We start from the raw sequence: 12169 nt of genomic DNA on the forward strand, positions 1-12169 counted from the left end.
GATTTGATTATTCATGGATTTGAATAATATATTTTCTCTAGGAATCTCTAGGGTCACTAACACACCTCTGCAGTAGTTGATCACGGAGTCAGAACAAAGATTCCTAGAGAAAACACTTCTTTAGGCATTTGTAGGTCCTCCAGTGCAATGGTGGTGGATGTTGAACATCAAGTTGCACTGGAGGACCCAGAGATTACTAGAGAGATGTTCTCTCATATATATATATATAATATATAATTTATATATATATATTGTGGGTTTTCCACTCATACCCCTAATACTAGAGAATGTGGAGAATGCACTGTACAAGGAAAGAGATTCTATCCAAACATTAGGAAGAACATATTTACTGTGAAAGTTGTTCAGTAGTGAAATGAACTGCTTAAGGGTGGTGGACTTTCCTTGTTTGCAGAGCTTTACACAGAGATTGAATAGGCATCTTTCAGGAGTGCTTCACTTGTGTATTCTTGCATGGCAGGAGTTTGGATTAGGTGCCCCATGTGATTCTTTCCAACTCTAAGGGCCTTATTGCATTACAGAAGAAAGATGAGGGAGATGTTAGTGTAAATGTGTATCTTTTGTCCTGTTGGAAAAAACCATTTGGCAAAAGCCATGTGTTTAGGACTGGTTCCCTCTGGAGGGAGAATGGAGTACTATGACATCATGCAGGAAGGTAAGAATAAAGTTGCTACTTCCAAACTTTGATAATGTTTTTGCTTGTGCACAAAATCTTAATCATGAGAAAGCTCAAAAGAAGAAAACTTTGCCATCATTATTTCGTCCCAAAAGGCAGGAGAAAGTGATAACAAAAAGACACATGGCTTGTTGTTTCTGTTTCAGAAGTGCCAGTTGTTAGAGTAAAAACAAATTTATGGTTCTGTTGGGAGGATCTATGTGACATTTCAATTTTCACAGTTTGGGGGGGATATGGCTGGCTACACCTCTGATTTATCAAAGTGAAGAATGATAATTGCAGTAAGGTGCATAACAATTCTGGTAAAGTGAATGGTCATGTTGTAAATGTGTTTCAATGTGACTTTTTATATGTGTAGTCAAGGAAAAATATGTACATGCCTACAAATTTAATGAAGAGAGAGCAAACAAGTTCATAGCAGTTTGAAAAACCAATTTAATGCAAATTATCTTAGCGGAAAATAAAACAAGTGAAAAGAGAGTATGTTAAGGCTGTTTGAGCAGGTGTGGTGTGGTATAGCATACAGACCAGAGTTGGACCACATGTGGACTCTGGACCAAATTTTGCAGCTGCTAAGTCCTTCCACCAGTCCCTGAAAGTCCCTAGTATTGTCTATTTAATGATTTTTTTAAAAAAAAACTTGTGTTATACATATGTTTAAAGTTGTATTTTATTTTGAATTCTCCTATGTTGGAAGAAAGGCAGGGTATTAAAAGATGTAACTCCTTTGGACTCACTCACCATGTCATGGATGCAAGAACCACAGGAAGCAACAGCCACCAATAATACTCGCCCTTGTCTGAGAATACAGCCATGAGCATCCCCACTAGGACTCCGTTGTAACCATAGAGTCCTGCAGCAATGGCCGACCTGCATCAGGATGAAAAGTATCCAGTCAAAGATACATCGAAATCTTTGAATCGAAACCTGTTCTCCAGAGTCATAATCCAGTGCTCATACAAGTACACCAGGATGGCTCTTGCTCACTGATTTACTCATTACAAAAAAGTTACTGTTACTATTGGACTACTAGAAAATACAGGAAAATGAACACTGGCTCCCACAAGTAGCCAAATCAGATATTACATTTGGAAATACTGAGAGAAATGATACAGTCAGCCCTCCATATCCACATATTTTTTACTCCACTGATTCAATAGTCCACGGTTTGGAAATATTTTAAAAATATAGAAATTCCAAAGAGCAAACCTTGATTTTGCTTTTATATAAGGGACCTTTTTTTTACTATGTATTTAATGGGACTTGAGCATTAAAAAAATTCTAGGGCTCCTCCTTTCTTCTCCCACTGAGCTTCACCTCACTCTCACCATCTCTTAAAGCATTTTAAAGAGATACAGGAAAATGACACAATGTTACTGCCAAAATACAGGTGTTTGAATAGGGCAGCAGAGGTGTCACCCCCCCTTATAGGGTGTCACCTGGTGCAATCCGCACCCCCCACAGCCCCTAGTGATACCACTGAGCAAAATCAAACCAGATTATTTCTGCAGTGTGGATGCAGCCTTAAGTATAATTAACTAATTCCATCCACTTTCTTATACATGTGTTTTGTGTTGGTTATAGTATAACAAATTTATTTTATATTACATTTTGCTTCAGTTGGATGTTTTTTCTTTCTGATTAAGGTGTGCAGCTTGATACATTGCAGGTATTGAAATTGTTTTGGCAGCAATGTAAGCTGCTGAAAAGGTTTTGTTGATTTTTTCTTGGCTCCTATCTACATTCTTTTGTAAGATAATGAGTCTTACAGAAAATAAATCTTATAAAGTCATAGGTAGAAACTACCAGCAGGTAGTTTCAGATGCCTTTCCTGAAAAGCAACATGTGCTGAGTTCAAGAACATTTTGTGCTCTAGCTGAAATGAAATATAATTGGGAGAGTTCTTTGCTACAATTACATGACAAAAACCATTCATTTGACATTTTACTTTTAGCCTCTTATGGTACAGTTTCAGCACTTACAGTAATTTTATATTTAATTGTTGCAACATTTTGTCAATATCTTTAATTAACTGTATTGTGTATGTGTACATGTCTTCAAGTCCCCCTTTTGACTTATGGCAAATCTATCAATTTCATAGGTTTTTTTTTAAAGGCAAGGAGTACTCAGAGGTGGTTTTGCCAGTTCCTTCCTCTGAAATATAGCTTACAACAACTGGTATTTGTTGGCCATCTCCAATCCAAGAAGTAACCATGACTGATCCTTGTTGGCTTCTGAGATCAGATGGGATCTGGTGTCTTTAGGGTATTTAGGGTAGACATGGTTAGTTCTTAGATGGTAGACCATCAACAAATACTAGGTGCTATGGGTTATATTTCTGAGGAAGGAATTGGCAAAATTACCTCTGAGTATTCCTTACCTAAGAAAGGCCTAAGAAATTCATGGGATTGCAATAAATCAGCAGGTAGTTTGAAGGCACATACACACACTGTCTAGTTAGAATTAGCACCATGGTTCAATCCCTTGTATTTTTTGTATCAACAGGTTCTGTTGACTCAGTGCTCTATGTATTGGAAGGAAAGGGAAGGCAAGAAGAGAGGAACAATGGAAGGAAGGAAGGAAGGAAGGAAGGAAGGAAGGCAGGAAGGAAGGAAGGAAGATTTAAAGGATTTCAGTATCAAGTAAAGGTCAAACCTACCTCTCTTGGCTTAGGACAAGTGCTGTTAAAGTTGAGACAATGACACCTGTGCAACATGTGAGGGTCATCCAACGACTCTGGACCAGAAATCCAACAAGCATGACCAGACCACTAAGTGGATTGCTGACAAACATCACCTGAGACACACCACGCAGTACCCAGTCAGTGAACTGGAACAACATAGGCTTATCTGAAAGATATCCCCAGAGGAAACAAGATGTGCAAACTAAGGTGGTTTCTCCACATATGAGCATACACATGGCACACATATGCAACATACTGTACATGTGGATAGAAGCAGGGTGACCAGACATCCTACTTTTTTAGGACATGTCCTACATTGCAACCTCCTTTCCATGAGGAATTTTAAAATATCCTCCATTTTGAGCATGACTAAGAAACATGAATTTATGAGTTTTCATATTCTTATTTTTATTATTTATTTATATGAATTTAGATGAGTGTTTTAGCTTTTATTTTGTAACATCCTCAATTTTTCTTGAATGTCCTACATTTTACAATACCTTGTCCTCCTTTGCAGTTATGAAATCGGGTCACCCTGGATGGAGGTGATGCTGTAGCCACATTGTAGAAGCAAAGCAGTTTTAAGTCTCATCAGTATTTGGAATGGACAGAGTTTAGAAAAGCTACCTTTTGGACTGCATCTCCCAGAATCTCTCAGCCATTAAGGCCATGGGCCATGCCAGCTAGGACATTCTGGGAGTTCTAGCAAAAAATGATCCAGATCTAAAAAAGCAGGTAAAATAGCAACATAACATATACCATCAAGGAAAAAAAAACATTGTTAAACATTTCAGGAAAATACATGTTTTTAGTATTGGTAACACATGACCCTTTCTGAGGGCAGCTTTCCAAAATTTGGGCACAGTCACTCAAAATCTTTGTCTACAGTTGCCAGACAATAGAGACACCAGTTTTAGGAGATGCTCTTGCTGTACAGATGAGACACATGTGCAGATAGGTGGACCTTAAATCCTCATCATCCTCATATTTATCATCATGTACTATAATACTTGGGACTACCTTTGGAAAATGTTTGAAAACTTCAGTGGGTCCAAAATGCTGTGGCCAGAATGCTCACTGGGGTCTTTGCCATGGATCATTTCTCTTGGTGATTCAGGTTCACTGGTTACTGGTTCATTTCTGGGTACAATTCAAAGTTCTGGTCATGATCTAGAAAGGCCTACACAGCTTAGAACCTGACTATCTGAAAGACTAAGGGGCTATACAGACAGCCTCTAAGGGGCGGCAGGATGCTGCCCCTTTCCTAGCTGCATCGGGGCCATAGCAACTGCACACCATGGCCCCAATCTGGCCTTTCCACAGCACAAAAAGGAGCTGCAAAAAGCAGCTTCTTTTTGCGCTGTGGAAAGGGATCCATAGCCACCAGTAGCACAACTTTTAGGCACTCTTTTTGGTGTGCGTCATCTTAACGTAGTGCCAAAGGAATGCTGTGACACTGCCCACCATATGTTCAGGTGCACAGCATGATGCACAGCATCAGGGCAGCATCGGGGCTTGCGCCCTGCAGATGCCAGGCCCCCACTCTGCTCCAAGGCAGATGTTTAGTGCCGGTCTGTTGAGATCCTAACTCCCCATACAAACTAGAGTCCTAAGATCCAATGGGGATGACTTTCTCTCAGTTCCACAATCATCATAAATTCCTTTGGCTAGGATGTGGGAGAAATGCAGTTGCAATGCAGTAAGATGTTTCCAGCCTCCTCCTGCTAGCAAGCGACAATCAGAAGCGTGACCCTTGTTTAAATTCCTCCTCATGCCAGATCACTGGTGAGAGAAGGTTGGAAATGTCATACTGGTGTGCCTCAATTGCCAGCAGAACAGACCCCAATAACTCAGAGTAGCTGCTTGCTGTTAAGGTTGGTTTGGAGAGACTATTTAGTTACACATTTGTAATAGGGGCTCATTAACAGTGGCTGGAATACTCCTGGAGTATTCTAGCCCTGTAGCTGCTCCCGGATTCTCCCCATTACCTTCGTACTCTGGAGCAACACCGGGTGGCTGTCTAGATCAGAGGTTCCCAACCTGTGCTCTGAGGAGCCCTTAGGGCTCTGTATGCACTTCCCAGGTGCTCTGTGGTCGCTCCAGGAAAATAAAAGAAATAAAAATTGAATAAAATTAAAGAACAAGAATATATTCTTATATATACTCCTAAACACCATTACCTTGTCATAAATAGGATAGGCCTCTTGGGGCTCCACCATGGAAATAAGGGCTCTGTGACTCAAAAAAGTTGGGAACCCCTGGTCTATACACTATTGGTACAAGTTGCTCCGTCTGAGGTCAGATGCACAACGAGGGCATGTCATTGCAATCTCAGCAGGAATGACCCAGAGGAGGTGGCAGCAGGCAACACAGTGTGTGTGTGTGTGTGTGTGTGTGTGTGTGTGTAGTCAGCTGCCCAGCATCACTTCAAAGTACTCCAGATTTTCTTGCCAGATCTAGCGCATAAACTGAGTTATTTTGTACTGTTTTCAGAGAGGAAAGGGGGTGGATTCGGTGCAGAATTGGCCTTCTCCATTGTAAACAGTCTGCACTTGAATCAGGAATTTGGCCCTGCATTGTGGGACCTGTTGCCATGAGAATTGGGGGGGGGGGCGACAAGTCAATGGGCCCATGAAGACATGCCCTAAGTTGGCTATATGGAATTTGACCTACATTTTCTAAAAAAAAAAATAAAATTAAATAAGAATCTGGCCTACATTTTAAACTTTTCCATGTTGTGAAGTTTTATGTAAGAAAAAAAGCTGGTATAAGCCAATTTGAATCCCGAACTTGGAAAAATGTGAGATATAAATAAATATAATAAAATAACAGTAGATATTAAATTGTTACAATTTTGTAGTATGGATTGGGCCCATTGTGCCTGGCCCACCCAAAGTCTCCCAGCTGCTTTTTACAGCTACATTTATCTCCCTACACTTGGAGGTCAGAAAACACACAGAATCACTTTTTTGTACACTCACCATGGACCTTACAATTTTTTGCATTTTGAGTGTCTGGACATCTTTATTTATCTATTTATTTTGCAGCGGGCTGTCTGGGTAGGAGCTGTGCACATCCTCCATCCATGCATCATAGCTCAGCCTGAACTAGACAAGCCCCCCGCCAGTTATTTGCAAGTGAAAAAAGAAAGAAGAAAGAAAGAAAGAAAGAAACTTTCAGCTGCACTTCAACATAACATGTCATTTAACCCTTTGACAATTCCAGTAAAAGGGGGGGGGGGGGGGAGACAATTCCAGTAGGGCTTTATTTCTGTTGTTTGAGAGTTTATAGACTGGGATGCTTGCTAGTGTCTGTAGTTCCAGCAACATCTGGCAAGGCTCTTAGCATGGACAGGGGGTTGTAAAATATGGCATATATTTATTATTGTTTGTAAAAACATTGTGCAGTTGGCAGGTTGACTGAGCAGTGCACCAGCAGCTTTAAAAAAAAGTTCATGCTTTAAAAAGAGAAGGGCTTATTTATGTTGATTACATCTAAAATGGCAGATGGCATGAGTGTCTTCATCCAGCTTGTGATGGGATTGCAACACACACACACCTCCCCTTCTCCTTGTATATCATTTAAACTGTGCACTGGACTTCAAACAAGATAAATACATGCTTTGGAACTGGGACAAAGTGGACAAAAGGAAGACACCCAGGAATAAATATCTTGTGATATGTTTATTGTTGTTGTGTGCTGTCAAGACATTTCCAAACTATGGTAATCTTAAAGTGAACCTGTCATTGGACATTCACTCCAGTCAGCCTGGAGTAAGTCCACTTTCAGCCAGAGCACTTTTTCTTCAGCTGCTTTTAGACTGTGGAATGACCTGGCAGAAGAGATTCAGCAAATGAATACGCTGTCTGAATTTGAAACAGCATTGAAGACCAGTATCTTCCAGCAGGCTTATTCAGACGATTTTTAAATAGTGAATTTAAATGCTGAATTTTAAATGTGGACTGTTTTAAATTGTACTGTATATGTCATATTTGTCCTTTCAAACTGTTGTGTGCTTTAATTAATGTTTTGATTGATGTTGTTCATTGTTGATTTGTTGTTGTTTCCCACCTCAATCCATGAGGGGAAGTGGGTAAGAAATAACAACAACAACAACTTATGACATCAACAGGATTCTGATCATAAAACCCTAAATACCGTATATTCCGGCATATAAGACGACTGGGCGTATAAGACGACCCCCAAATTTACAACTTAAAATAGAGTGTTTGGGATATACTCACCGTATAAGACCACCCCTCTCTTCCATGATAAGTTAGAAAGGAGCTGAAGGCGCACACAACAACAACAACAACAACAACAGCAGCAGCAGCAGCAGCGACAGAGGAGAAAGAGGGGGGAGGAGAAAAAAGGAGAAGGAGAAAGAAGAAAAGGAGGGGAAGAGGAGGGAGACTCCACTACACTCTGAGGAAGGAGTGTATTCCACGTTTGAAATAACAGCATACACAACATTATTTCACCCGCCTCGACAACTCCTCCCACCCTTCCTCTTGGTGCATCTACACTTTAGAATTAATGCAGTTTGACACCACTTTAAGGTCTGCTGCTCCATCCTATTGGAATCCTAGGATTTGTAGTTTTATAAGGTCTTTTGCCTTCTCTGCCCAGAGAATGCCGGGGGGGGGGGCACTGCTCCAAACTACAAACCCCAGGGATTCTGTATGGATGGAGCCGTGGCAGTTCAAGTGGCTCCTATTGGAATCAAAGCCCAGGAAGCTTTGTGCCAAATAGAAACATGTTAGGCTGCAACTGCACTGCAGAAATAATCCAGTTTGACACCCCTTTAACTGCCCTGGCTCAGTGCTATGGAATCCTGGGAATTCTAGTTTTCTGAGACATTTAACCTTCTCTCTCAGCAAACTTTGGTGTGACAACAAACTACAATTCCCAGGATTTCATAGCACTGGGCCATGGCAGTTAAAACAGTATGAAACTGGATTGTCTTTGGAATGAAGATGCAGCCTGAGTTGGATCCAAGACACACTGCAGAAATAATCCAGTTTGAGACTGCTTGAGCTGCCCTGGCTCAGTGCTAGGGAACCCTGGGAAGTGTAGTTTTGTGAGACATTGATCCTTCTCTGTCAGAAAGAGCTCTGATGCCACAACAAACTACAATTCCCAGGATTCCCTAGCACTGAGCCAGGAGAGTTAAAGTGGTCACAAACTGGATTATTTCTGCAGTGTGTTTTGGACCTTGGTTATTAAAAATGCTCAAGGTCCAATCCATACTGCAGAAATAATCCAGTTTGAGACCACTTTAGCTGCCCTGGCTCAGTGCTTGGGAACCCTGGGAATTGTAGTTTTGTGAGAAAGAGCTCTGGTGGCACAATGAACTACAATTCCCATGCATCTGAGGAAGTACGCTTAAGTCTAGGAAAGCTGCCAACTTTTCTTTCAGTGAGTCTCAAAGGTGCTACAAGATCTATCTCTCTATCATCATCATCACCATTATTGTTATCATTATTAAATCCAAATGCACCTGCAGAAGTGGACTTAAATTGGCAACACTGATTATGCCGTAGACTTATTCTCTGGGGCTGGGATCTGGAAGTGTGGAGGCAATTCCCTTGAAAAACCAGGGAATCCTGGGAATTGTAGTTTGTGAGGGCGGGGGGGGCAACCACTGACCTCTCTCTGATTGGCTGTTAGTGTGACTCCATCCAAACAGGATTGATTGCTCTGTAGCCTGGCTCTCAGAGGGACTCAGGGGCTAAGAGAGAGAGAGAGAGAGAGAGAGACCCTTTTCTGAGGGTGGGGTGGCGACCACTCTCCAGCCCTCTCTCTGATTGTATGAAAACTGTGAGTGTGTGACTCCAAAGGATTGGTTGCTCTCTAGCCAGCCTGGCTCTCAGGCTGGAGCGAGAAGAAAAGGAAGAAAAAGGGAAGGAAGGAAGGAGGGAGGGAAAGAAGGAAGGAGGGGAAAAGAAAGGGAGGGAAGGGAAGGAAGGAAGGAAGGAAGGAAGGGGAAAAAGCAAAGGAGGGAAGGAAAGGAGGAGGACGCTCCTTTGCCTTTGAGAGAAGGCTTCCCTGCCGAGGACTCTCTTTAGGACCCAGGGGCTTTCCGGCATACAAGACGGCCCCCGACTTTGGGGAAGATTTTCCTGGGCTAAAAAGTAGTCTTGTACGCCGGAAAATACGGTAGCTTAGATCCAGGCTATCTAAATAATATCTTCTCCCATAGGTAGCCAGAGTCTGTTTCCTTCAGTGTAGACTTTTCTCTCAGCACTGCCCCATTTACTGGCATATTTAGTGGAGACATGAGATAGGTCCTTCTTAGGGGCTGCTCCCACTCTCTGTAACTCACTTCTCATGGAGGCTAAACTGGCTCCCACCTTTCTGCCCTTCTATTGCCTGGTGGAGCCTTTTATGCTGGCAGGCTTTGTGGACATAGATCATAACTTGCAGACTGAATTGTGCTTGGAAACAGGCCAGTAGCTAGTGAGGCTGTTATGAGGGAGTCATGTGGGCCAGATGACATTTCTGTACTGTTTTCAAAGCCAGCGCCACGTAACAGACATTACTGTAATCCAAACTTCTTGTTATTTGCATCATGTTACCCTCACAGGTTCTGTTATTTGCACTGTAGATGCAACACTAGGTATCTTCAGCAACAGTTACTCTCTGTCTTAGTGGTTATGTGGAAGATAGTGGAACAACAGAAGGCACTGGCATTTGGGTTCCATGGAGGTACATTTACATTCATGTGAAAACATACACTATATTCCAGTAAAGATACATTTACCCTTTACTTGGACATTTGAATCCTAGAGACCAGGGCTTGAAAAAAAATAGTTGATATTCTACATTGGCTACTTAGTTACTAAGGATTTTATCACACCGTTCTGCTGTCCCATCACAATCATGCTAGTACAAGAATGGAAGCATACCAATTTGGCATAATTTCATATCACACTTTCCCCCACTACAGTGCTTTGGCGATCCATGGTCACATTATCTGTTTTCCACACTGCCAAACTCCACTTTCTGGAATGAAGGGTGGGAATGAGCAATTGCAGCTGTCAACAGTCTCCCAAAGTTGGCTGCTGTGTGAATGTGTACACAGTATGCTTCTGTTCCTAAACTAGCATGAATGTGTACAGAGCAGGTGGCTTTGGGAGGTGTTGATAGCTGCAACTGCTCCTCCTTGCCCTTCCTGAAATGCAGGGCTGCTGTGTGCACATTTACACAGAGACCCTGTGCAAGTGATTGTGGCTGCCAACTGCCTCCCAAAGCTGGCTGTCATGTGAATGTTTACACAGCAGCCAACGTCAGGAAGCTTTTGGTGACTGCAATTGCTATGGGGGGTGGGGAAGGAGCAGTATCATGCCCATTCATACCACATGACTGCCTGAGAAATAGATCCTCATGAAGGCAGTAATGGAATAGCAATGAAATTGGGAGCCTATTGATGGAGTTGCCTGTCAATGAAAAGGTGCACAACAGTAATGAATGAAATGCAAGGGAGCAGCAGGATGGACACGACATTGTGTGATGAGTACTGACCAAAGAAGCTTTTATTCTGTCAATATCCCACTTTTTAGCTTTATGTAATAAAGTCCTAAGTCTTTTGACCTGATCCTCCCAGCCCAACTTAGGAGCCTGCAGCCAGATCAGGTGAAGGAGGTCTGATCAGCTGGCGATCAATCCACAAGGATTACATTTCTACCACTCTCCTGCCAACAAGTGGCACTGCAGCGGGACTTGTGACAGGCCCTGCTTCTGATTGTCTCAGCCTCATTCCTTAGTGTTAGTGGGCTGGAAATGTTATCTTCCTTACATCATTTGGAAACTGAATGGGTCTCCTTTGCCTGATCCAGCTGCTGGTTCTTAAGGTGGGCTAGAGTGGTATTTACATAGTCTTATAGTGACTACATAGTCTCACTGAATACAGAACAGTTATAGATCTACAACTCTAAGCATATTCTTATATTCTAGATTAAGAATCCGAGAAACTGCAGGAAACCACAGAATCAGGAAACTGCAATAATGAGTGCCAGCCATTCTTTGTAAGTCTGCAGCTCCCTATCCCTCCCCCAGCCTGATGTTGTAAGATTCTCAGAGCTGTAGTCCAAAAATACAACCCCCAAATTCTACTAGAGCCTCCCCACCCTATTTTGCAAGTGTGTGTGTGTGTTTGTGTGTGTGTGAATTTATGCCACTGGGACTTTGAGCCAGAAAATGGGTCACAAGCTGAAAGTCTACCTAATAGTTTTATAGCTAAGAAGTGTTTTCTTCTCCATATGTCTCCACAAAGAGTCATTTTGTTTCTTCCACGTATCTTATATATGTTTATTACCTTTCAGCCACTCTCCAAATGCCTTCATATCACCTGTGATGTAGCTCAGAGGTTTGCAGATTTGGCCCCAGCATCCCCCTGTCTGACTTTGTATTTTGTTGGACTTTTCTCTGGTGGTTTCCATTTCCATCTTGAGTTTTGGACTCTCCTGAAACAAAAGTAACAAAATTGCAAGGTCTCACAGCTGTTCATGAATTGCTGCCCAAATGATCAACAAAGACCTTTGGCACAGCTGAAACATTAGCAAGCTTTATTTGGCAAAAAAGTTTGTTGATTCCTACCCCCTTCATTAGATACTGATGGGCCACTGTCCTAAAACAGCTTTGCCAAATAAAAGTTGGCAAGACATACTAAGTTTAAAGATGTCACAGAACTCTTTGTTGTTAAAGCTGCAATAAGTTAGAAAAGGTAGTCCTTGGAAATATACCTATGGATCTGCACTACTTATTCTCTTTGATGCAGACTGATATACTGT

The 12169-nt window shown here is 41.9% G+C and overlaps 1 protein-coding gene across 3 annotated transcripts in view; it reads right to left on the bottom strand.

Moving 5' to 3' along the window:
* The window catches only part of LOC149324224 (urea transporter 2-like), a 53733-nt gene that overhangs the window by 26107 nt on the left and 15457 nt on the right, over positions 1-12169 (bottom strand). For all 3 annotated transcript variants that reach the window (XM_089513594.1, XM_089513585.1, XM_089513577.1), the window contains 3 exons: positions 11695-11842; positions 3354-3543; positions 1436-1564 (listed from right to left, as the gene is read on the bottom strand). In XM_089513594.1, coding sequence (XP_089369720.1) covers positions 1436-1564; positions 3354-3543; positions 11695-11842 — 467 coding nt within the window. The remainder of the gene's footprint in view (positions 1-1435; positions 1565-3353; positions 3544-11694; positions 11843-12169) is intronic.

The sequence above is a fragment of the Sceloporus occidentalis genome, unplaced genomic scaffold (assembly GCF_023333645.1).
Source record: "Sceloporus occidentalis isolate IW3139 unplaced genomic scaffold, rSceOcc1.0.p SCAF_1, whole genome shotgun sequence".
In the NCBI taxonomy this organism is placed as follows: Eukaryota; Metazoa; Chordata; class Lepidosauria; order Squamata; family Phrynosomatidae; genus Sceloporus; species Sceloporus occidentalis.